This window comes from Piliocolobus tephrosceles, chromosome 1, assembly GCF_002776525.5.
Source record: "Piliocolobus tephrosceles isolate RC106 chromosome 1, ASM277652v3, whole genome shotgun sequence".
Lineage (NCBI taxonomy): Eukaryota > Metazoa > Chordata > Mammalia > Primates > Cercopithecidae > Piliocolobus > Piliocolobus tephrosceles.
In genome coordinates, this window is record NC_045434.1 from 112,981,019 (window position 1) to 113,008,115 (window position 27,097).

Sequence of the window (27,097 nt, forward strand, 5' to 3'; positions counted from 1 at the left end):
AACAAGAGAGAAGGCTTAAATAACCAAAATTATAAATAGGCCGGGCTTGGTGGCTCACGCCTGTAATCCTAGCACTTTGGGAGGCCAAGGTGGGCGGATCACCTGAGGTCAGGAGTTCCAGACCAGTCTGGCCAACATGGTGAAACCCCATCTCTATTAAAAACACAAAAAATTAGCCAGGCATGGGGGCAGGCACCTGTAATCCGAGCTACTCAGAAGGCTGAGGCAGGAGATTCACTTGAACTCCGGAGGTGGAGGTTGCAGTGAGCCAACACCGTGCATCACACTCCAGCCTGGGAGACACAGCGAGACTCCATCTCAAAAAAAATAAAATAGTGGCTGGGCGGGGTGGCTCACGCCTGTAATCCCAGCACTTTGGGAGGCCAAGGCGGGTGGATCACGAGCTCAGGAGATCGAGACCATCCTGGCTAACACAGTGAAACTCTGTCTCTACTAAAAATACAAAAAAAATTAGCTGGGCGTGGTAGCACCAGCCTGTAGTCCCAGCTACTCGGGAGGCTGAGGGAGGAGAATCACTTGAACTCAGGGGGCAGAGATAGCAGTGAGCCGAAATGGTGCCATTTGCACTCCGGTCTGGCAGACAGAGCGAGACTCCATCTCAAAAAATAAAAATAAAAATAAAATACAAATAGAAATAAAAAGGAGCATTATGTTACAAAAATAAGGATTATAAGAGACTGATATTATATGCCAACAGACTGAATAACTTGAGAGAAACTGATATATTCCTAGGAGAATACAATCTACCAAAACTGAATGAAGAAAAAATAGAAAGCCTGAACATACCAATTAAAAAAAGGAGATTGAATCAGTAATCAAAAACTTCCCAACAAAGAAAAGCCAAGGGCCAGATGATTTCATGGACAGCTTCTACCAAACATTCAAAGAATTAATACCAATCCTTCTCAAACACTTCCAAATAGTGGAAGAACAGGGTAACACTCCCAAATTTATTTCATGAGGACAGCATCAGGCTGATTCCAAACCAAACAAACATAACACACAAAAAAGAAAACTACAGGCCAATATCCCTAATGAATACAGATATAAAAATCCTTGATAAAGTACTAGCAAACTGAATTCAATAGCATATTAAAAGGATCACACACGATGACCAAGTGTGATTTATCCCTGGGATGCAAAGATGGTTCACTATACTCAAATCAATCAAAGTGATACAACACAATAACAAAATGAAAGGGAAAAAAAAAAAAAAACATAATCATCTCAATAGATGCAGAAACAGCATTATTTAACATTAATTTATAATTAAAATGCTCAGCAAAATAGGCATAGATGGAACTTACCTCAACACAATAAAATCCATATATTAAAAGTCCACAGTTAACGTCATAATAAATGGGAAAAAATTGAAAGCTTTCCCTCTAACATCCAGTATAAGGCAAGGATGCCCACTCTTGCTACTTCGACATAGTACTGAAATCCTAGTTGAAGCAATCAGGCAAGAAAAAGTAAAGACATAACTAAAGAAAGAAGTAAAATTATCTCGGTTTTTGATGACATGGTCATACATATGGAAAATTCTAAAGACTCATCTCCCCAAAAATGTTATAATAAACAAATTCAGTAAATTTTCAGGATAGAAAAATCACCATACAAACACCATTCATTAGTGTTTCTGTACACAAACAATGAACTATATTGAAAGGAAATTAAGAAAATAATAATCTTTAATCATTTTGCCATTCACAATAGCACAAAAGATTAAAATATGTAGGAATAAACTTAACCAAAGAGGTTAAAGACTTGTACACTGAAAATTATAAAACATTGATGAAGGAAATTAAAGAAGACACAGATAAATAGAAAGACATCCACGTCCATGCAGTGAAAGAATTAACATTGTTCAAATGTCCATACTACCCAAAGCTATGTACAAATTCAATGCAATCCCCCAAAAAATTCAGTGTTATTCCTTCTATGGAAAATTTTTTAAAATCCTAAAATTCATATGAAACCACAAAAGACCCTGAATAGACAAATCAGTCTTGAGCAAGAGGAACAAAGCTGGGAGCATAACCACTTTCCAATTTCAAAACATATTAATTATAAAGCCATAGTAACAAAAGGAAGGTGGTAATAAAGACAGACAGCTAAATCAATGGAACAGAAGAGAAAGCCTAGAAACAAACCCATTTATCTACAGTCAACTGATCTTTGATAAGATGCCAAGAACACTCAATGGGGAAAAGATAATCTCTTCAATAAATAGTGTTGGAAAAACTGGATATTCACATGTAGAAGAAGGAGACCCTTATGTCACACCATATACAAAAACCAACTAAAAATGGGTTAAAAACTTAAACATCAGGCCTAAAGCAGTACAACTACTAGAAGGAAACGTAGGGGAGAAGCTTCTTAACATTCATCTGGGTGACGATTTTTCAAATATGATACCAAAGCACAGGTAGCAAAAGCAAAAATAAACAAGAGCAATTACATCCAACTAAATATCTTCTGCATAGAAAAGGAAATAACTGGCAGAGTGAAAAGGCAACCTACAGAATGGGAGAAAATATTTGCAAATAATATTTCTGATAAGGGTTTAGTATGCAAAACAGATAAGGAACTCATGCAACTCAATAGCAAAAGAAACTGATGGTAAAATGAACAAAGAACTTGAGTAGACATTTCCTCGAAGACATACAAATGGCTAGCAGGCATATGAAAAGCTGCTCAACATCACTAGTAAACAGGGAAATGCAAGCCAAAACCACAAAGAGAAATCACCTCACACCTTTTAGGAGGACTACTATCAGAAAGACAAGAGATAACAAGTGTTATGAATGTGAATTTAAAAAAGAATTCTTATACACTCATGATGGGATATAAATGGCTATATCCATATAGAGAACAATATATAGGTTCCTCAAAAAATTAAAAACAGAACTACCTGATGATCCAGCAATCACACTTCTGGGTATATATCCAAAGGAAATGAAATCAGTATCTCAAAGGAATAATTGCACTCTGATGTTCATTTCACAGCATTATTCACAATAGCCAAGGTATGGAGGTAATCTAAATGTCCACTGATGAATAAATGGTTAAAGAAAATGTGGTATATAATGGAATATTACAACAGAATACATACAATCCATACGATGGAATATTATTTAGTCTTTAAAAAGAAATAAATCCTGCCACTTACAACAGGGATGAACCTGAAGGACATTACGCTAAGTGAAATGAAGCACATGCAGAAAGACAAATACTACACAATCTTACTTATATGTGGAATCGAAAATAGTCAAACTCACAAAAGCAGAGAGTAGAATGGTGCTTGCAAGGGCCTGAGAGGAGGCAGAAATGGGGAGATGTTGGTCAAAGGGTACAAAGTTTCAGTTATTCAAAGTGAATCAATTCTGGAGATTTAACGTGCAACACTGTGAATATGGTTAACAACAATGTATTGTACACTTGAAATTTGCTAAGAGAATAGATCTTAAAGGTTCTCATGACACATTTCCGAAAAGAAGCTGGTAACGATGTGAAACGATGGGTATGTTAATTGGCTTGATTTTGATTATTACCTCACAATGTACAGGTATATGATTTTGATTATTACCTCACAATGTACAGGTATATCAAATCATCAAGTTGTATACCTTAAATATACAACTTTTTAATTGTCAGTTATACCTCAATAAAGCTGTAGGGGGAAAGAACAGGCAAAAAAAGATATAAGAAATAATAATAAAAATAAATAAATAAAAGAAAGAAATGATAGCATCCCTTGATGCCAAAGAATTAGGTAGTATTTTTTTTTTAAGCTAAAAGTTTACCAGGAAATTTTTTACCCTTCATGGTGACATTTCTAAAATGGTTTGTGTGAAGCAAAGAGTTAATATAGCAGGACTAAAACTGCTATCTTTAGAAAAGACTGCCTGCAAAGTTGGCCCTTGGCTGGTGTTTGGTAACTTGGATTTGGGAAGGATTCCCATCATTCCCTGATAAGAATGGCTCACTGTGCCTAAACTTTTTATGCAAGCAGTATTATTTGAGCTGAATATCTGCTTTCCTTGTGGGAGTCTGAAATATTGGAACATGCCATGCAGAGGGTACTTATGTGACCAACCCCAGTGAAACCTTGGGCACTAAGTCTCTGATGGGATAGACATTTCACGTGTTATTATAACTTATTGCTGGAGGATTTAAGCATGTGACTCTACGGGACACTTGAAAGCTTACATCTGGTTTCCTCCGGTCTTCACCCTATGCACCTTTTTTCTTTGGCAATTTTGCTTTGTATCCTTTCACTGTAATGAATTATAGCCACATGTGTGACTATACACTGAGTCCTCCTGTGAGTACTCCTAGCAAATCACTGAACCTGGGGGTGGTTTTGCAGACCCTGACAGTCTAAAATATCTGTTAATTTTTTAGACATTTTTCCAGCTGAACACATGACAGTTGACATTCACATTTGCCACACATTTTCATGGGTTATGTTTTATGTACAATTCCACACATGCCAGTATAACGCCCTCTTTTCTCTCCTAGCTGCAAGTAAGTAAAAGTGTCCATTATGTTAAAGATATAGCCTTGTCTATTACGAAAAAAAAAATAGAAAATGCGTATAAATGCTCGTGTCAGATATTGTTCTAGGCACTTTATATACATGTTAATTCACTTAATTCCCACAACAACCCTAATCATTATTTCTTCTATTTTAAGTTAAGGAACATGTAAGAAAACTGAAGCACACAGAGGTTAAGAAGCTTGCTGTATTTTGCATAGCTAGCAAGTGGTAGAGCTAGGATTTGAACTTAGAAAGCCTGGTTCCAGTGCCAGACCTTAAGCATTACCCTATAAAATCTCCCTTTTGAGTAAATCACTCATAAACTTTGGTATTCAACTACTATTAATCATAATTTACAACAAATCTCAGTTAACCACTTAAAGCCACACTGATATGTCCTACCAGTCTGATTGAGGACCTGTACTCTAACATAGTATTAGAAACATTGTCCCAAAGTAGGAGAACTGGGACCAAGGACAGGATTCTGACTCTGACTGTATTGCCAACTAAATGTGTCACTTCAAGTAATTTATCTTCTCTTGCCTCAATTTTTACATCTATAAAATGATGACACTAGGCTCTTAGTAATACTCAGTGATGTGCTGGCACTATTCTGGGAATGATGCTATGGTCCCTATTCTAAAGAAGCATACTATTTTTCTAGAGAGGACATGCCCTTCTTTGCTTCTTCCCCTAGTTGTTGCATAAAACTTATATGTCATTGCTGGAGTTCCAGCTCAGACTCATGGAGACAAGGATCATACCCTACAGATGGTAAACAGTGAGCTGGATGCAAGTGAGTTTCTTTTCGCCTTCAAAGCACTTCCATACTAGTCCTAAATTCCCTATCCTCAGACTTTGTGAAAAAGAAAGAAATTTCTATCTTATTTAAATCACTATTGTTTGGAGTTTTCTGTCACATGCATCTAAACCTAATTCTAGTTTACATAAGTGGTACAAGCAATACATATACTACGGCAGAAAGAGCAGACACCAAAATAGGTTACGTCTCAGGAAGGGAAAGACTTCAGTTCTTGAAATAATTTAGATATGTTAGAAGGAGAAAAAGGGTAACTCAATTAGAAAGAACGTGTGAGCAAAATCAAGGAGACAGGAAAAGCACAACTTGTTAAGGAATAACAAAAAAAATTCTTTTACTTGAAAAGCAATACTTGTCAAGCAGCAGTACTGGACATGTTAAGTATGGATAATGCTGGGATAAGAACTTTATATAGGGTCCAAGAAGTAAAATACAACCTATATTACAACTTATTTTACCTCACCCCATGCAACACTCCTCCCATGATAAGGTGCTCTGCTATGGGTTAAGGAAAAAAACTGAGTCCTCAGGAAAAATCTAGGGAAGTGAAAAGTGAGTTAACCAGAGAAGGTAGGGCTTCTAGACAGTGAGGAAACAAATGAGATTATATTAATAAATAAAATTGGGCAGCAGCAACTTCTGGTTTTTGCATCTTCTGTGGCATTCCTTTCATTCTCTTTTTCCCCCATAAGGTGGCGTGCCCTTGGAAAGCTATCAGGAATCAGGATGGGTCCTAAGGGAGCAGAAGTATGAAATGGACTCCTTCAGTCTGCCTCTCGTCAAGCCTGGCACTAAATAGAGAAAAGGATGTCCTTTGTTGCAGATTTTGATCCACTCCAGTTCATCAGGGTTGAAGACAAGAAAGAAATTTGAAACCAAAGTCCTGTTAGTAATAAACAGTACATTTATCTGGAGTGTCCTTTATGCCACCTGTGTATCACCATAAATAGTGAGGATGACATACTGATGATTTACGGTCCAGGCCATTTTTTTCCATCTGTGCCTTACCTCACAAATAACAACACACATATTCCTAGTAATAATCACGAATATACACACTGGTATGCTTCTTTTATACTTTGCAACATAGTTTTCTTTTTTGTTTTTTAAAGAAACAGGGTCTCACTCTGTCACCCAGGATGAATTGCAGCTGCACAATCACATCTCACTGCAGCCTCAAACTCCTAGTCCCAAGCAATCCTCCCACCTCAGCCTCCCAAGTAGCTGGGAATACACGAGTGTGCGTCCACATCTGGCCAATTTTATTTTTATTTTTTGTAGAGACAGGATCTCACTATGTTGCCTAGGCTGGTCTCGAATTCCTGGGCCCAAGTGATCCTCTCATCTCAGCCTCCCAAAGTGCTGGGACTATAGATATGAGCCACTGTGCCTGGCCTAAATTGATATTTGCATTTAAATAAACACTTCTTAAATTTTAACATCTAGTTTTGATAGAATGTAAGATCTAGAAGACCAAAGGCACTATCTATCTTGTTCTTTCATGTATTCCCAGACATGGGACCTAGCTAGCACATGGTAGGCACACAACAAATATTTAGATATATGAAACTGCCAGAGTTCAAAACCTATTGAAAACAAGATTTTAGAGATCTACATGCTGCCTGATACCACTTTAAATTCATGACTACTGACTTCAACTGCACCTTTGCTGCCAGAAATCTTACTATGTTTCCTCAATCCATTTGCTCTTCCACTCTCCTAGAAGTCTATTTCCTACCCTCTGTTTCTTCAAACATCCAACATGTCCTTGCTTCCCATTTCATGGAAGAAACTGAAGCACTAGGAAAAATGCTTCCACAAACCTGCTATGACTGTGTCCACATAGTAGCACTTCTGTAACTATGGATAAAATGCTTCACCAAGGACAAACCCATCCATGACCATTAGCTCCCATCTCCTCTCACCCACTCAAAGATTTAAGGACAATCCCCTACCAACACTCCTCTCCTTTCCTGTATTATCACTTGTACCCCCTCCCGTGGATTATTCTCCTAAGCATACAAATGTTGCCTCTTCAATTTCTAGAAAAACATTCTCTTAATCCCATACCTCCTCCAGTTACCATTGCATTTCCCTTCTCTTCACAGCAAAAATCCTTGAAAGAGTTATTAATTTCTATTTCCAATTTCTGTCCTCTGTTTTCCCCATAGCCATTGTCACCACCTGGCATACCGTATATTTCACTTCTTTAGTTATTGTCTCCTCCTACCTATATTCTAATACAATTCTGACAAAGGAAGTCGGGTTTTTGTTGTTTGTTGTTTGGTTGATTGGTTTCTTGTTTTATTTGCTATGACCCTTCCATCACCTAGAAAAGAAGCTGATCACACTAAGTATTCAAGAAAAATTGGTAAATAAAAGAAATACTTGCTGAATGAGTAAGCCTATCCCTACTTAAATAAGAGATGTATGTTTTTAAGATTTGCATGCATTACAACTAAGCCCAGAGTCCTACTCATCCATCTACTTGCTTTTCAACTGTTTGGTTGGAAAAGGATATGATCATTCTTTAATATTTTCTTAAAATGTTGAGGTTCTGGTGACCTTATAAACAAGAGTCTGCAAAATAAGCACTTTAATGCTATATGCTATAAAAATGTTTAAAGAAAGGAGAATTACTACAAGATTTTACAGTGAAGATAGAAAACTTGAGAGGCACCCAGAGCACTCTTAGACTCTTATGTGACACTAGTATCTTATAATATTTGAAAATAGACATATCTCATCTCAAAGTGAATAATTTAAATGAGATTAACAAATTTTAAAATTCAATGCATTTTTTTCATCTCTTCATCACTTGGCTAAATTAAGATGTTGATCCTCTATTCATTAACAAATGAACTGAAATTTCTGTAAAATTTTCAAATTGTTCAAAGATAAAATCAATGATGAAATGTTTTGTGAAGACTTCCTACACTGACATTGAAATTAAAAGATCTACTAATAGACATCAGTTTTAATATAGAGTAATTTATGGAACTTCTCTTGTAAACCATAGCGATATGAAAACACAAAAAATTAAATGAGAATACACAGTCATTAATATTTACATTGAAAACTACTGCTTGTACATACTCCAGTTTTCTCTTTCATGAGAGTATGAATTTTTGAAAATTGAATTTAAAATCTGATTTTTGTTTAAAATTCCACAGACAAAAATGTTTTACCTGTTCATAGGCCCCAACCTTGAGTGCCGTCTCTGGTGCAATTTTTAAAACATTTACACCATTTCCTCGCCAAAGGGAAAAAATTCCTCCTTCTTTTACCAACTGCTCAAGGCCACTAATCAATCTCATTTTCCTTGACTTTAAACTATGAACCTATAAACAAATAGCACATTTATTTACTTTTCAATTCATTTTACTGGCTTTATGGTGTTGGTATTGCTATTGCTAATAAAAATAAATATACATATATGCATAAATTCATGATTTTCAACAGTTTTAATTTTCCCTCAGAGACATCTAAAACTGATATATTAAATTTTCTTGTGCCAAAATACATACTTTAACACATCAAAGAAAAAGGACAACTTAAAAAAACAGAAATAACTTAATTACCAGAGAATTTTAGACAAACAAGAAGTGTTGATGGTACAAATATACTATAAGATTATTAAAGAGTGTATTGATATATGCAATGAGAAAAGGATAAATGAAAAAACATCAAACTTTCAACAGTGGATATTCCTGGGTGGCAAGGTGTTATGGGTTAACATGTGTCTCCCAAAATTCGTATGTTGAAGTCCTAACCCTCATTCCCTCACAATGTGACCTAGAGACAGGGTCTTTAACAAGTTAAAGTGACATCATTAGTGTGTGCCCTACTCTGACTGGCATCCTTATGAAAGGAAATTTGGACACAGAGACATGACACACACAGAGAGGAAACAATGTGAAGAGATAGAGAAGACTGCCTACTGCAAGCCAAGGAAAGAGACCTGGAACAGATTCTCTCTCACACCCCTCTAAAGGAACCAACCCTGCCGACACCTTGATTTTCGACTTCTAGCCTCCAGAACCAAGACAATAAGTTTCTGTTATTAAAGCCAGTCAGTTTACGGAACTTTGTTACAGCATCCCTAACAACCTCATACATGAGGAGTACAGGTCATTTTCATGTCTTCCTTTATCCTTTTCTGTGTTTTCCCATTTTTCTAGTGTGTTATAATAAGAAAAAATGCTATTTTTAAGAAAGTAAAATGTTAATAAAATGCCCTCCTGCCTATAAAGTAAGAGAAAAATCATGGGAGAACAAAGCAAAATGAACATTCTCTTCTGTGGGTAGAACATATTTAGAAAAAAATTTGGTAAAATATGTATAGCCTTAAAAATGTTCATATTATTACTTAAACTAGGAATTTTTTAAACAAGTAATCTTAAATATGAAAAAGATTAATAAATAGTGGTGTTCATAAAATTATGAATAATTGCTTTAAAAAAGGAGGAGTAAAAACCACCTACATGTCTGTGGATCAGAAAAAGTGATTAAAGTATCAAAAATTCCAACTCATGGCTCTCTGACTGTAAAGTCTCTGCTCATGAACTATATTAAACTGCCTCTGACCACAACACATATGTCTTCCTCTATTTCACAGAATTCTTTTTCAGTTGTGTGAAGCTCACACAATAATACCTCTATCAATAGAGTGCACAAGTTCTAATGAACCCATTTCATTGTCAAATATAAGGATAAATGAAAGCCAAGAGATCAAACCCAGAATAGCATAAAAGGGCAGTGACTCCTTCCTGCTTTCCCTTCCTTCCTTTGCTTCTCATTATAGTACTCTCCTAACCCCACTTCTAACTTGCTTGTATCTATCATCTTCTCTCCTCTTTTTTCCCCTATTTTCCTTTTCTTTTTTATGTTTCTGTCTCCCATCCTCTTCCTACTCTTCTCTATCCACCTCCCTTACTCCTTTCTCTTTTTTCACTCTTTTCAGATCCCCTATTTGCTCCGTCCCTAATCCACTGACTCTTTTCCATGCCCTCAGAGAACTGATTACCCCTACCCTGTGTCCTTACAATAGCCATAAATATAATTTTCTATCTTGCACACGGTAATTATGTGCAATTAATTGAAAATTACCGTTTTCAATATTATCATCATCATCATGTAGATACATTGTTTGTATCTCTGTAAGGTCCTGGAGTATAAGAAATATGCTTTTTCATCTTTGTATTTTTAGCGCCTAGCATATGATGGGCGCAAGACAAATACATTGTCTTTATTTTTACTCTTGGTCCCCTTTCCATGTTTCTCATCTCCCTACATGTCTCTATCTCTGTGTAGCACTGTATCATGTCTGTATCTTTCTCCTTTAAATTTCATTATTTAATTTTCTGACAGGCATAGTTATTGAGGAAGCTGTTTTATATTTCCACCTGCAATACAGAATTTTCAACTCCTGCTCTTACCTAAGGAATGACTGAACTGAGTCACCTATCTGAAAAGAACATAGATCACAGATGAAATCAAACATGCGGAAGGATGGTGGGTTGTGTCTTATCGTCTAATGCCATTCAAAGTATGTTCCCTACACTTAGCCCACTGAATTAAAGGTTTATCTCCACGGGATGCATTAAGCAGAATCTCACTCTATATTTATGTAAGAAATATTAGGCATACGGGGAAATAGTATTTACTCCCCTTGGTACTCCCACAGTACTATGTGCATCATCTGTCTGGGTAGATAGCACTTATATCACATTTTATTATTACCTATCTAACTAACTATTGTCCAAGAAAGCTTGTAAATTCTCTAAGGACAAAAACTACATCTAACATTTTCCTATAGTCTCTAATGCCTATTAAAGCAGCTAGTACATAACTGACCCTAAATAAATATATGTGGAATTAATGAATGAAGTGTTTCCCCCACAAAAGTTATCCTTCTAACAACCTATATTTTCCATAAATGATATATTTATGTAAGTTTAATTCCTAATTAAGATAAATCATTTTTCAGAATGAGGCAAGAGTATAAACTAAATAGTTCTTAAACCTGTAACATTAAACTTATTACACAATTAATTCACTTTATATAATAACTGTTCATAATCCATTATTAAAATGTCACCATTACCAAAAAGCAAAAGATAGTAAAACACCCACTTATGTAAATTTAATTTGAAATTTAAGTTCATTAGGTTGTGGATTACTAATTTTTATACCCTTGCAGAGAAAGTATTCAGCAAATATCAGATTTTAGTTGTGGATTCTACTTATGATAATTAACACATTAAGCCATGTACTATTTTATAACTACTATTGACAATCCATTTTCAATGAAGGAAATGTAATTAAACAAAATATAATAATAAACTGTAAAAAACTTATTTTCTGCCCTTGGGAATATTCTTAGTAATTAAATGGTAGAATAGAACCATGCTATTATGTTGGTGCCAGGGTTAGAGATAACCAATACAAAGTCTAATGATATCTTCTCGTTTCTTTCATAAATTTAGCTAATTTTTTGAAAACATTCTAATAGAGTGGTTCTATTATTGTTTAAAATAAAAACTGATTTGAATACACAGTAGTTTAAGAAAATTAAGAAATCTTTTAATATTGAAAATTAGCATTTACATTTTCAGGAAAATGTAAAATTTTAATGAGAAGTAGTATGTGCCAAAATACTTTTAAAACCTTTTTTGAAGCTGCCAACGACTTTTCAAGTTACTTTAATTCTTAAAGGGTAGGTAAGGTGAGCAAAAAACCTGCATCATGACTTTCAAGCGGTCTAAAGGTGCTGTGAATGTCCGTGCAACCGCGCTAGCTATTCCTGCTGACACCAAACGCTTCCACCAATCTCCAGACTGCTTTTCTTGTTCGGTAAATTCATCTGGAATAGCTATACTCTCTCCTATGTCAATTAACTGATAAATAGGAAGAATAATTAGACAATAAAGAAAAGTGTAAACACTTGATAAATTATAAGGATAGCTTTCTACAAGGACCAAGGATAACTTTTTACAAAGACCAAAAATCCAAAGATTTTTTTATGCCACTTCCTGTTACTAAGATCAACAATTTTCTTAGCACGTGTACTATATCAAATGATTTTTAATAAGGCATTGACATATAGATTTAATGTAAAATCAATTAAATTAGAGCAATTATTAATTTTAAATTCTCAAACTATTTAGTTAATCTGTTCTATGAAAAATGTAAACCGTGAGTACAGGGACCACATCCAAGCCACTCACCACAGTGTCTGCCACATACTAGGCAAGGAGTAAATAATAAATATTCCCTCTTTTATTTCAAATTCTCTCAAACTCCTTTAATCACTTAAACCTAAGTCAAAATTCAAGAGTAGCATCTTATATGATTTGATTAAATTTCTTTATCATTTGCATTGACTCTTTCTTCAAATGTCAGTTTCCTTTTTAAAAGTCTACACTCCTACCACGTTTGCATTTTAGTTTCTTTTCAATGATCATACTTGCTTTTGCCAAGATGATCGATTTTTTCTCAATGTTGAGGCAATCTGGTTTAGTGCAGAAGTTAGTTTCTGCCCTCTAGGAATTAACAGAGTAATAAAAGAGACAGGAAAGGAAAAAAAAAAACAATTATAATACAGAGAAAATAGGTACAATAAAAACAGTAGCAAATAAAGGTGTCTTCAGAAGACATTATAGAGGCTCGAGGCAGAGCAAGAAGGCAGAAGACTCTACCCATCATCCGCCTGCAAGGACACCAATTTGACAACCATCTACCCAGATAAAACACCTTCGTAAGAACCAAAAATCAGATGAGCCCTCATAGTACCTGATTTTAGCTTGGTATCACTGAAAGAGGCACTGAAGAGATAGAAAACACAGCCTAAAATCACTGGCAAAATCCCTCCTACAGCCCCCCAACAGTGATGGCAAGATACGGAGAGTGTCTCTGGGCACTGGGGGAGGGGGAGCACAGCAATTGTGAGGCATTAAACCCAGTGCTGTCCTGTTAAAGCAGAAAGGAAAAGCAGACTGAACTCAGCGGACATCCACTCATGGAGGGAATAAGATGTGTGTGTGTGTGTGCGCGCGCGCGTGTGTGTGCGCACCCGTGCGCGCATACATGTGTTTTTGAGACAGAGTCTCACTCTGTTGCCCAGGCTGGAGTGCAGTGGTGTGATCACAGCCCACTGCAGCTTCAACCTCCCTGGGCTCAGGTGAGCCTCCCACTTCAGCCTCCCAAGTAGCTAGGACCACAGGCATGCGCCACCATGTCTGGCTAATTTTTGTATTTTAGTAGAGATGGGGTTTCACCATGTTGCCCAGACTGGTCTCAAACTCCTGGGCTCAAGCATCTTGAGCCTCCCAAAGTGCTGGGATTACAGGTGTGATCAACTATTCCCCTCCAGAGGGAGCATTTAAACCAGGCCTAGCCAGAGAAGAAGTGTTAATAACAGTGGTATACAAGAAATGGGGAAAGGATTCCCTACTTAATAAATGGTGCTGGGAAAATTGGCTAGCCATAAGTAGAAAGCTGAAACTGGATCCTTTCCTTACTCCTTATACGAAAATTAATTCAAGATGGATTAGAGACTTAAATGTTAAGACCTAAAACCATAAAAACCCTAGAAGAAAACCTAGGCAATACCATTCAGGACATAGGCATGGGCAAGGACTTCATGTCTAAAACACCAAAAGCAATGGCAACAGAAGCCAAAATTGACAAATGGGATCTAATGAAACTAAAGAGCTTCTGCACAGCAAAAGAAACTACCATCAGAGTGAACAGGCAACCTACAGAACGGGAGAAAATTTTTGCAATCTACTCACCTGACAAAGGGCTAATATCCAGAATCTACAAAGAACTCAAACAAATTTACAAGAAAAAACAAACAACCCCATCAAAAAGTGGGCAAAGGATATGAACAGACACTTCTCAAAAGAAGACATTTATGCAGCCAACAGACACATGAAAAAATTCTCATCATCACTAGCCATCAGAGAAATGCAAATCAAAACCACAGTGAGATACCATCTCACACCAGTTAGAACGGAGATCATTAAAAAGTCAGGAAACAACAGGTGCTGGAGAGGATGTGGAGAAATAGGAACACTTTTACACTGTTGGTGGGACTGTAAACTAGTTCAACCATTGTGGAAGACAGTGTGGCGATTCCTCAAGAATCTAGAACTAGAAATACCATTTGACCCAGCCATACCATTACTGGTTATATACCCAAAGGATTATAAATCATGCTGCTATAAAGACACATGCACACGTATGTTTATTGTAGCACTATTCACAACAGCAAAGACTTGGAACCAACCCAAATGTCCATCAATGACAGACTGGATTAAGAAAATGTGGCACATGTACACCATGGAATACTATGCAGCCATAAAAAGGATGAGTTCATGTCCTTTGTGGGGACATGGATGCAGCTGGAAACCAGCATTCTCAGCAAACTATCGCAAGAACAGAAAACCAAACACCGCATATTCACACACATAGGTGGGAACTGAACAATGAGAACACTTGGACACAGGAAGGGGAACATCACACACTGGGACCTGTTGTGGGGTGGGGGGACGGGGGAGGGATAGCATTAGGAGATATACCTAATGTAAATGACACGTTAATGGGTGCAGCACACCAACATGGCACATGTATACATATGTAACAAACCCGCATGTTGTGCACATGTACCCTAGAACATAAAGTACAATAAAAAAGAGGGAAATTTATAGCATTAAATGCCCACAACAAAAAGTTACAAAGGCTGGATCTCAAATTAACCACTTAACATCACAACTAGAAGCAATAAGAGAAGCAAGAGCAAACCAACCCCAAAGTTAGCAGAAGACAAGAAACAATCAAAATCAGAGCTGAACTCAAGGAGACTGAGACACAAAAAGCCATATAAAAGATCGACAAATTCAGGGGTTGGTTTTTTGAAAAAATTAATAAGATAAATAGGCCACTAGTCAGTCTAATAAAGCAGAAGAGAGAAGATCCAAATAAACACAATTAGAAATTACCAAGGGGATGTTACCACTGACTCCACAGAAATACAAACAACCATGATATACTACTACAAACACTTCTATGCACACAAACTAGAAAACCTAGAAGAGATGGATAAATTCCAGGACGGAGACACATACTCAGGACTGAACCAGGAAGAAATGGATTCCCTGAACAGGCCAATAACAAGCTCTGAAACTGAAACCAAAGCAGTAATAAATAGCTTACTAACCCCCAACCCCCCAAAAAAGCCTAGGACCAGAAGGATTCACAGTCAAATTCTACCAGATGTACAAAGAAGAGCTGGTACCATTCTTACTGAAACTTTTCCAAAAAATTGAGAAAGAGGGATTCCTCCTGAACTCATTCTAGGAAGCCAGCATCTTCCCAATACTAAAACCTGGCAGAGACACAATATAAAAGAAAACATCAGGCCAATATCCTTGATGAAAATTGATGCAAAAATCCTTAACAAAATACTTGCAAATGGCCAGGCACAGTGGTTCATGCCTGTAATTCCAGCATCTGGGGAGGCCAATGTAAGCAGATCACTTGAGCTCAAGGATTTGAAACCAACCTGGACAACATGGTAAAATCGCATCTCTACCCACTGACCACCCCCACCAAAAAAAAAAAAAAAAATAGCCAGGTACAGTGACACACACCTGTGTTTCAAGGTACTGAGGAGGCTGAGGTAGGAAAATTGCTTGAGCCCAGGAGGACGAGGCTGCAGTAAGCCAAGATCACACCACTGCACTCCAGCCTGGGTGACAGAGTGAGATTCTCTCTCTAAAACTATATATATATTTGCAAATTGAATCCAACAGCACATCAAAAAGTTAATCCACCATGATCAAGTTATCAAGTTTATCCTGGGGATGCAAGGTTGGTTCAATATATGCAAATCAATAAATATGATTCATCATATAAACAGAACTAAACACAAAAACCACATGATTATCTCAATAGATACAGCAAAGGCATTTGACAAAATCCAACATCGTTTCATATTAAAAACTCTCAATAAACTAGGCATATAAGAAACATACTTTAAAATACAAATTATCGCACTTATACAAAGAAAAGCTGGTACTATTTCTGCTAAAATTATAAGAGCCACCTACAACAAACCTACAGCCAACATCATACTGTTTGGGCAAAATCTGGAACCATACCCCTTTAAAACTGACACAAGACAAAGATACCCTCTCTCACCACTCCTATTCAACATCGTATTGGAAATCCTAGCCAGAGCAATGAGACAAGAGAAAGAAATCAAGGACTTCCAAATAGGAAGAGGGGAAGTCAAACTATTCCTGTTTGCAGATGACATGATTCTATATATAGAAAACCCAAAAGTCTCAGCCTAAAAGCTCCCTGAGCCAATAAACAACTTTGGCACAGTCTTAGGATATAGAATAAATGTACAAAAATCACTAGCATTCCTATAAACCAACAGCATCCAATGCAAGAGTGGAATCAATAATACAATAACGTTCTCAATTGCCACAAAAAGAACAAAATACCTAGGAATATAGCTAACCAGGGAGGTGAAAGATCTCTACAATTAGAATTACAAAACACTGCTCAAAGAAATGAGACAACACAAACAATAGAAAAACATTCATGGTCATGGATAGGAAGAATCAATCTTGTTAAAATGGCTATACTGACCAAAAGAATTTATAGATTCAAAGCTCTTAATATCAAACTACCAATGACATTCTTCACAGAACTAGAGAAAAACCGTTTTAAAATTCATATGGAACCAAAAAAGAGCCTACATAGTCAAGACAATCCTAAGCAAAAAGAACAAAGATGGAGGCATCACGTTACCCAACTTCAAACTATACTACTGGGCTCTAGTAATCAAACAGCAAGGCACTGGTACATAAACAGACATATAGACCAAGGTAACAGAATAGAGAGCCCAGAAATAAGGATACACACCTACAACCATCCTGATCTTTGAAAAAGTTGACAAAAACAAGCAATGAGGAAAGGACTCCCTATTCAATAAATGGTTCTGAGATAACTGACTAGCCATATGCAGAAGATTGAAACTGCATCCCTTCTTTATACCATATACAAAAATCAACCTGAGATGAATTAAAGATTTTAAATGTAAAACATAAAACTATAAAAATCCTCGAAGATAACCTAAGAAATACCATTCTGGACATAGGAACGGGCAAAGATTTCATGACAAATACACCAAAAGCAATTGCAACAAAAGCAAACATTGACAAATGGGATCTAATTAAACTAAAGAGCTTCGGCACAGCAAAAGAAACTATCAACAGAATAAACAGACAACCTACAGAATGGGAAAAGTATTTGCAAACTATACATCTGACAAAGGTCTAATATCCAGCATCTATGAGAAACTTAAACAAATTTACAAGAAAAAAACCTTTTAACCTCATTAAAAAGTGGACAAAGGACATGAACAGGCACTTTTCAGAAGACATACATGCAGCCAACAAGCATATGAAAAAATGTTCAATATCAGTGATATGGTTTGGCAGTGTCCCTACCCAAATGTCAACTTGAATTGTATCTCCCGGAATTCCCATGTGTTCTGGGAGGCACCCAATGGGAGGTAGTTGAATCATGGGGGCTAGTCTTTCCCATGCTATTCTTGTGATATTGAATAAGTTTCACAAGATCTGATGGGTTTATCAGGGGTTTCCACTTTTGCTTCTTCCTCATTTTCTTTTGCCACTGCCATTTAAGAAGTGCCTTTCACCTCCCACCATGATTCTGAGGCCTCTCCAGCCATGCGGAACTGTAAATCCATTAAACCTCTTTTTCTTCCCAGTCTCGGGTATGTCTTTATCAGCAGTGTGAAAAAGCACTAATACAGTAAATTGGTAGCAGTAGAGTGGGGCATTGCTGAAGATACCCAAAAATGTGGAAGCAACTTTGGAACTGGGTAACAGGCAGAGATTGGAACAGTTTGGAGGGCTCAGAAGAAGACAAGAAAATGTGGGAAAGCTGGGAACTTCCTATAGACTTGCTGAACGGCTTTGCCCAAAATGCTGACAGTGATATGGACAATAAAGTCCAGGCTGAGGTGATCTCAGATGGAGATGAAGAACTTGTTGAGAACTGGAGTAAAGATGACTCTTGTTATGTATTAGCAAAGAGACTGGAGGCATTTTGGCCCTGCTCTAGAGATTTCTGGAACTTGGAACTTGAGCAAGATGATTTAGGGTATCTGGTGGAAGAAATTTCTAAGCAGCAAAGCATTCAAGAGGTGACTTGGGTGCTACTAAAGGCATTCAGTTTTATAAGGGAAGCAGCACATAAACGTTTCAAAAATTTGCAGCCTGACTATGTGACAGAAACGAAAACCCATTTTCTGGGGAGAAATTCAAGCCAGGTGCAGAAATTTGCATAAGTAGCAAGGAGCCTAATGTTAATCCCTAAGACCATGGGAAAAATGTCTGCAGGCCATGGCAGAGACATTCATGGCAGCCCCTCCCATCACAGGCCTGGAGGCCCAGAAGGAAAAAGTGGCTTCCTGGGCCAGACCCGGGGTCCCCATGCTGTGTGCAGCCTAGAGACCTGGTACCCTGTGTCCCAGCTTCTCCAGCTATGATTGAAATGGGCCATTATACAGCTCAGGCTGTGGCTTCAGAAGGTGGAAACCCCAAGCCTATATGAAAACAAGTTCATCCTCACTGATCATTAGAGAAATGCAAATCAAAACAACAATGAGATAGCATCTCACGCCAGTTAGAATGGCGATCATTAAAAAGTTAAAAAACAACATGCTGGAGAGGATGTGGAGAAACAGGAACACTTTTACACTGTTGGTGGGAGTGTAAATTAGTTCAACCATTGCAGAAGACAGTGTGGAGATTCCTCAAGGATCTAGAACCAGAAATACCATTTGACACATCAATCTCATTACTGGGTATATATCCACGCACACATATGTTTATTGCAGCACTATTCACAATAGCAAAGACTTGGAACCAACCCAAATGCCCATCAATTATACACTGGATAAAGTAAATGTGGCACATACACACCATGGAATACTATGCAGCCATAAAAAGTAATGAGTTCATGTCCTTTGCAGGAACATAGATGAAGCTGGAACCCATCATTCTCAGCAAACTAACACAGGAACAGAAAACCAATCACCACATGTTCTCACTCATAAGTGGAAGTTGAACAATGAGAACACATGGACACAGGGAGGGAAACATCACACACCAGGGCCTGTCAGGGGGTGAGGGGTAAAGGGAGGGAGAGCATTAGGGCCAATACCTAATGCATGCAGGGCTTAAAACCCAGGTAATGGGTTGATGGGTGCAGCAAACCACCATGGCACATGTATACCTATGTAACAAACCTGCACATTCTGCACATATATCCCAGAAATTTAAGTATAATAAATAAATAAATAAATAGATGAAAAAATAAATAAAATGAATAATTATTTTAAGATAAGAAAAATCAATGAGGGAAGGAAGACAAAGAGGAAGTATTTACCAGGTCAGTATTATACTACACAACCATAGTCATAAAGACAGTTCAATACTGGCATAAAAAACAAAACAATGGAACAGAAAAGAGAGTTCAAGAAAATATTCAAGTATTTATGGAAGCTTGATGTGAGAGAAAATTCCCTCTACATATAAAAACAATAAAATCAGAGCCCTGCTTTTAATCGTATAGAAATGTGAACTAACAGATGCATTAAAGGCCTAAATGTAAAAGCAGAAACCGTAGAATTAACAGAAGATATAGAACATCTTTGTGACCAAGAGGTATGAAAGTACTTCTTAAATAAGATGCCAAAATTGTAAACCATTACATATTTTGTGGATTTACCGATCAAAAATCAAAGATTTCTGTTCAACCAGGAATATCATGGACAAAACAAAGAAACAACAGACAAATGGCATACTAGAAAAAATATGTGCAAGTCTGAGTACACCAAAGATTACTATCTAGGATAAATATGTAACTCTTATGAAACATTATGGACATGATAGAAAATCCATAAAAAACTAGATAAAGCATATAAACAGACAATTCATAGAAAAGAACATGTGAATATCATTTTCCTGTGAAGAGATGTTCAGATGTACCAGGAATCAAGGAGATGCATGTTAAAAAAATGAAATTCAACTTTATGCCCAACAGAACAGCAAATACTATAAAACTGAATAATACCAAGTAATAAACAACACATAAAGAAATGGGAACCTTCATACATTCTGGCAGGAGTGTGAATTGTTACAGTTAGCCATTCTGGAAAAAAAATATGGCAATATTTCATGAAATTAAAACAAAATTGAAACTGGATACCTTAGCAGTTGTAAAATGTATTCCCTATGACTTACAAAACTGTGTGAAATTCTCTAAAGTACATAAAAGGAAAGCATTTTTTATGGGTGAAGTTGGAGAAAAAATAGATGTCCATTTCTTGGGGAATAGACAAGAAAGAAGAAATAAGTTCATGCTATGAGTATGTTAGAAGCAATAAATTAGATGAGCATATAACGTCAAGGACAAATCATAAAGTAAGAAATCAGATGTGGCCTCTAACACAACACTAGCTATACAAATCAAAAACACATGTGTGAAACAATACTACATGCATCCTAAGAATATGTAAATATATAAATATCCAAGAACACAAATGAAACATATTAGATAGAATAAGTGCCTATCACAACAACTAACATGTATTGAACACTTACGTGCTCAGCCCTGTTTTAAATATACTAACTAATGTACTAATTTAATTCTCAAAACGTTTATCATTTTTATCTCTATCTAACTGAGGAAAATGATGCACAGAGAGGTTGATATAACAAGTGGGTGGCAGATGTGGAATTCAAGCCCAGGCAGTCCAGAGCCTGTACTCTTTGCTTCCCCTATGTTCTCTATGGAGAAGAAGCAAAAACTCAGGAGGGTGAATGAGAATAGTAAGCCATGAAAAAATAATTAACTTAACCCCCACACCTGAGATCTGCAAAACGAGACAAAGTCTTCAATTACAAGATCTCCTTGTTACAACTCCAAGTCAAGTGCTTATATAACATGAGCAGGTAGATTATTAAATATTTGACCCCTTCTGGTTCTAAAATTTTCAAATCCTAATATTTGACTTTACGTTTTCTATGACAGAAGACCCAATCAGATACAGCATATCTGTGAAAAAAGAAAAATATATTATTTTTTACTTTTCTAGGACGATCTAAATACTATGCCATGGAAATTAATTCTTTTTTTTTTTTTTTTATACTTCAAGTTCTAGGGTACATATGCATAACGGGCAGGTTTGTTACATATGTATATCTGTGCCATGTTGGTGTGCTGCACCCATCAACTCGTCAGCACCCATCAATTCATCATTTATATCAGGTATAACTCCCCAATGCAATCCCTCCCCTCTCCCCCCTCCCCATCATAGGCCCCAGTGTGTGATGTTCCCCTTCCTGAGTCCAAGTGAACTCATTGTTCAGTTCCCACCTATGAGTGAGAACATGCGGTGTTTGGTTTTCTCTTCTTGTGATAGTTTGCTAAGAATGATGGTTTCCAGCTGCATCCATGTCCCTACAAAGGACGCAAACTCATCCTTTTTTATGGCTGCATAGTATTCCATGGTGTATATGTGCCACATTTTCTTAATCCAGTCTGTCACTGATGGACATTTGGGTTGATTCCAAGTCTTTGCTATTGTGAATAGTGCCGCAATAAACATACGTGTGCATGTGTCTTTGTAGTAGAATAATTTATAATCCTTTGGGTATATACCAGTAGTGGGATGGCTGGGTCATATGGTACATCTAGTTCTAGATCCTTGAGGAATTGCCATACTGTTTTCCATAATGGTTGAACTAGTTTACATTCCCACCAACAGTGTAAAAGTGTTCCTATTTCTCCACATCCTCTCCAACACCTGTTGTTTCCTGATTTTTTAATGATTGCCGTTCTAACTGGTGTGAGATGGTATCTCTAATTAAACTAAAGAGCTTCTGCACAGCAAAAGAAACTACCATCAGAGTGAACAGGCAACCTACAGAATGGGAGAAAATTTTTGCAATCTACTCATCTGACAAAGGGCTAATTTCCAGAATCTCAAACAAATATACAAGAAAAAAACAAACAACCCCATCAAAAAGTGGGGAAAGGATATGAACAGACATTTCTCAAAAGAAGACATTCATACAGCCAACAGACACATGAAAAAATGCTCATCATCACTCGCCATCAGGGAAATTAATTCTTAACACAAAGTAGGCACTTTCAACAGGTAGATTATGATGTTAAGTTCTAGATTTTGGCAAACAAAGAAACTGGTTGCTATGTTTATACACGTAATACTAATACCCCTCGTTAAATTAGCAGAACATTATTGGGGGGAAATATTGTAAGTTTAGCCCCTGAGGCTGCAAGGATTGTAGGGATTATATGATCATAGCAGCTATGACATTGAGAACAAAATAAAAACAAAGTAAAATACAAAGTAATCTTACAGTAGAACGCTTCCAAAAATGAATAATTTCAGTGACATTTTTTGCAGGATGCAGTAAAAAGTAGTACTTCCATTCATCCCAGTCTACTGTCATTGACCCATCAGTATCCATGCTGAAATTTTTAAAAAAAGAAAATAGTGCTTGCAACATTTATATCAAAGTTAGCACCACTATAAAAATAAATACTTCTTAAATATTTATTGTTGGAACCACTCCTTTGGACTTCATCAAATTACTGTATTTTCATATTGTTATTTAAATGGATTTTATTTTTTAAGCAATTTTAGATTTTCAGAAAAATTGAGATGATAATACAGAGAGTCCCATATATCCCCACACTCAGTTTCCCCTATTGGTAACATTTCACATTATTATGGTACATTTGTTATAATTAATGAACCAATATTATTAATTGCTACATTATTATTCACTAAAGTCCATGCTTTATTCAGAGTCTCTTAGTTTTTAACTAATGTTCTCTCTTTGTTTCAGGATCCCAGCTGAAATGGCACATTCTATTTAGTCATCACGTCTCCTTAGGCTCTCTTGGCTATGATAGTTTCTCTTTCCTTGTTTTTGATAGCCTTGATAGCTTCAAGGAGTGCTGATCAGGTAATTGGTAGAATGCCCCTCTAGTGGATTTTATTACACATTGCTTTTTAATTATTTACTTGTATGTATTTCTCCCATATTTTCCTATGATATTTTGAAGGGAAAGACCAAGTCATCTGTGTATCTTCAATACTTAGTCTTCCATAAGTATCTGTTGAATCAATGAATAAATGGATGAAAAGTGAATAAAACTGATTTAAGGGTAATTTTACATCTTTTGGCTCTTCAAGTATTATTTTTACTTCTGATCCTTTTCTCCCTATTTATAGCTTTTAAATCAACTTTAAAACAATCTTTTATTAATTTAAAAACTCACTTTTTACCATGGAAAATTTAGGATTTACTCAATTTTTAAGCATCTCCATTTTTTTAAGTTGTTTCATTGTCTGACTAAAAGGTGGAATTAGTGAAATGCTTTTTAGGTAGCATTACTGTAAATACAAGTTCTGAAAAACAAATTCCATTCTGCCAACAAAAAGATTAGTACAATTTCCAGTTCTAGCCAAGATAAAATAGTGGCTATAGAACTTAGATTGCCACTGTAAACCAATCTGAAACTGGACACAATATATGAAACAACTGTTTTCAGGCATTGGTCTACAAAGAGGACAGGGTTGTGATACTTGACAGAAGGAAACCGAGAAGTTGAGCTCTCCATTGATTCTCGTTTTTGGCTGGGGACACTTCAAATAGTAGCATAGACAAGTAGGAGCCTAAATAAAGAACAGGTGGGTAGAATAAACAAAGATTGGAGCTCAGGGCTGCTGAGAGAGCAGGAATTTTCAGGTCAAATTTTCAACGGTGTTCCAGAAACTATACGGGTAACCTTGAATCTTTGGCCAAATACTAAGCTACACTTGACTCCATTGGCCTGACAAAAATAGCTACTGAAGGACTGTGAGTTTGTAGAAATTCAGTAGCTGAGCAACACTGGAGTTCAAAAAAGAAAGCAAAGTTGGAAGTGAGGGCAAGAAACATTACATACAGGGGGAACTAAAAAAAGCAACCACTGACATCAGAGTCAGCTCTTGATAGCAGACATCTTTTTTTTGTTGTTGTTGTTGTTTGATTTTTGAGACAGAGTTTGGCTCTTGTCGCCAAGCACAAGCTGGAGTGCAGTGGCATGATCTAGGCTCACTGTAACCTCCGCCTCACAGGTTCAAGTAATTATCCTGCCTCAGCCTCCTGAGTAGCTGAGATTACAGGCACCTCCCACCACACCCAGCTAATTTTTGTGTTTTTAGTAGAGACAGGGTTTCACCATGTTGGCCAGGCTGGTTTCGAACTCCTGACCTCAGGTGATCCACCTGCCTCGGCCTCCCAAAGTGCTGGGATTACAGGCGTGAGCCACTGCGCCTGGCCAATAGTAGACATCTTTAGTGATAACTTCAAAGTGCTGGAAAAAAAAAAAAAAAACTGTCAACCTAGAATGCAACTGCAATAAAAATAATTTTCAAAAATGAAGGTTATATAAAGACATTTTCAGGTAAACTAAACATTCCCTACAAAATTCACCTGTGGGCAATGTGTACCGCTTCAATCTCCTTTGCCTTATGACACTACATTATAATCATCTGGAATTATCTACTAGCCTGAAACCCTCAAGTGGGGACTTTGGCTTGTTCACAACTGCATCTTTTGTAGCTACAGCTATGACTGATGTTTATAGAAGTTCTATAAATAAATTTTGAATAAATCATTGCTATCAGTAGTTCATAATTAATTAGAGTACGATTCAGCAGTGTATTTCAAATTTTCCAAAAACAGTATAGCCACATATAATTTTGTGAGTAATGGCTTATAAAACACCATTTGTCATATCAATGAAAAAAATCCATAGATTGACAAAACTCCCAAGTTTCTATCAAACTTGTCCTATCTGTTACTTCTTTTTTTAAAAAATCCTATTTTTTATTTTAAGAAAGCTTATTTCTTGTTTAATTACTTATGAATAGAGAACATATTCTGTATGATTCCAGTTCTTTATTAAAATATTTCACATTTCCTTTATGACCCAATGTATGGGCAATTCTTATCAATGTCCTACGTGTGCTTTAAGAGAAACATATTCTTCAGTTTTCGAGTGCAATATTCTATGAATGTTTTCTAGGTAACGGTTGGTGATGGTATTGCTATATTTAATCTTTAATGGCATTTTCCATCCGCTTGTTCTATTAAATGCTGAGAAATCTGAGTTAAACTCTCTTACTATACTCATTGACTACTTATCTATTCTTCCTTGTACGTTTATTAATTCTTGATTTATAAATTTGGGCTATATTATTAAACCTATACAAATTTAGAATTCTATCTTCTGGGTAAATAAAATCCCTAATCATTACAAAATGCCCCTTTTTATTTTTGTAATGTTTTGCTTTCTCCATCCTTTTCTTCTAACACTTCCATTTACTTAAAAATATACCTCTTATAAGAGTATGTAATTAGATTTTGTCCACAGCAACAGCCAAAATATTCTGTCAGATATAAGATACAGATTAACAGGATATATTTCATGTTAAGACATAAAAGATAGAATCATAAAACAATCAAGAAATTATAAACTATAAGAAATTATCAAACATATCTGAAAAAGAACCAAATGACAAAAACTTCTATAAAAAATTGTTAATAAACTCAGTAGAACAGTTAAGTGAAGAAAAGAGATAGATGAAGAGGGGAATTGAAGATATATTTGAAGGACTTACCCAGAATGCTGCACAGAAAAAGAAGAAAGTAGAAAAGATGAAAAAAAGACAAAGAAAATGAAGAGGAAACTGTATTTGAAATATAAAGATTGAGAATTTTTTCAAACTGTCATAAGACATAAACACATAGTTTCAAGAAGTACAACATTAACACTGAGGAAGTAAAATTAATAAAAAGAAAGCAAGACAGGCCTATTCACTAGATAAAAAGCTACAGAACCCAAAAGACAAAAAGAAGATCATAAGAGAACACAGAGAGAAGAGACAAATCCCCGACCAAGGATCAATATAAAGACTAGCCCAATCTTCCATCTAATAGTGCAATCTAAAATCAGTAGAATAATATCTCAAAGTTCTGAGTAAAAATAATTGTCAAACTAAAACTGTGTATCTAGCAAAACTCTCTTTCCAGAACAAAAGTGAAATATATATGCTTTCAGATGCTCAACAACTAAGAGTTAAGTACCAATATATTTCCACTAAAAGAATTTCCAAAGGATGCAGTTCATGAAGAAAAATTATCCTGGATGAGTAGTGTGGGATGCAAGGAAGAATCGTGAGTAAATAAGATGCTAAATATAAAAACATCAATCAAATTTTCTCTATAAAATAACAATTACAATACCTATTTGTTCAGTTTAAAAAGAGAATAAAACAGCATATAAATTAGGAGAGGGGTAACTGGAGCTAAAAGTGTCCTAAACTCTATTGTTTGAAGAGGGTATAAAGATTTTGTTTAACTTCAGCCTTTAAATTAAACTTGTATAGTAAAATTTCAAGCCTAACTACTAACAAGAAACAAAGTATATAAATACAAACCACTAAAAAAAAAAAAAAGAAAAAAGATTAGAAAAATTTATAGAAAAGAAAGGAAAAAGAAAACCCTATAAATACTGTAAAT

General features: G+C 36.1%; 1 protein-coding gene across 1 annotated transcript in view; it reads right to left on the minus strand.

Moving 5' to 3' along the window:
• Nucleotides 1-27,097, minus strand: part of LOC111527975 (calcium-binding mitochondrial carrier protein SCaMC-1-like) — a 51,359-nt gene that overhangs the window by 14,516 nt on the left and 9,746 nt on the right. The window contains exons 3-6 of the mRNA XM_026449152.1: nucleotides 25,914-25,965; nucleotides 22,880-22,991; nucleotides 12,125-12,283; nucleotides 8,573-8,725 (exon numbers count right to left, since the gene is read on the minus strand). Of these exons, the coding sequence (XP_026304937.1) occupies nucleotides 8,573-8,725; nucleotides 12,125-12,283; nucleotides 22,880-22,991; nucleotides 25,914-25,965 (476 nt within the window). The remainder of the gene's footprint in view (nucleotides 1-8,572; nucleotides 8,726-12,124; nucleotides 12,284-22,879; nucleotides 22,992-25,913; nucleotides 25,966-27,097) is intronic.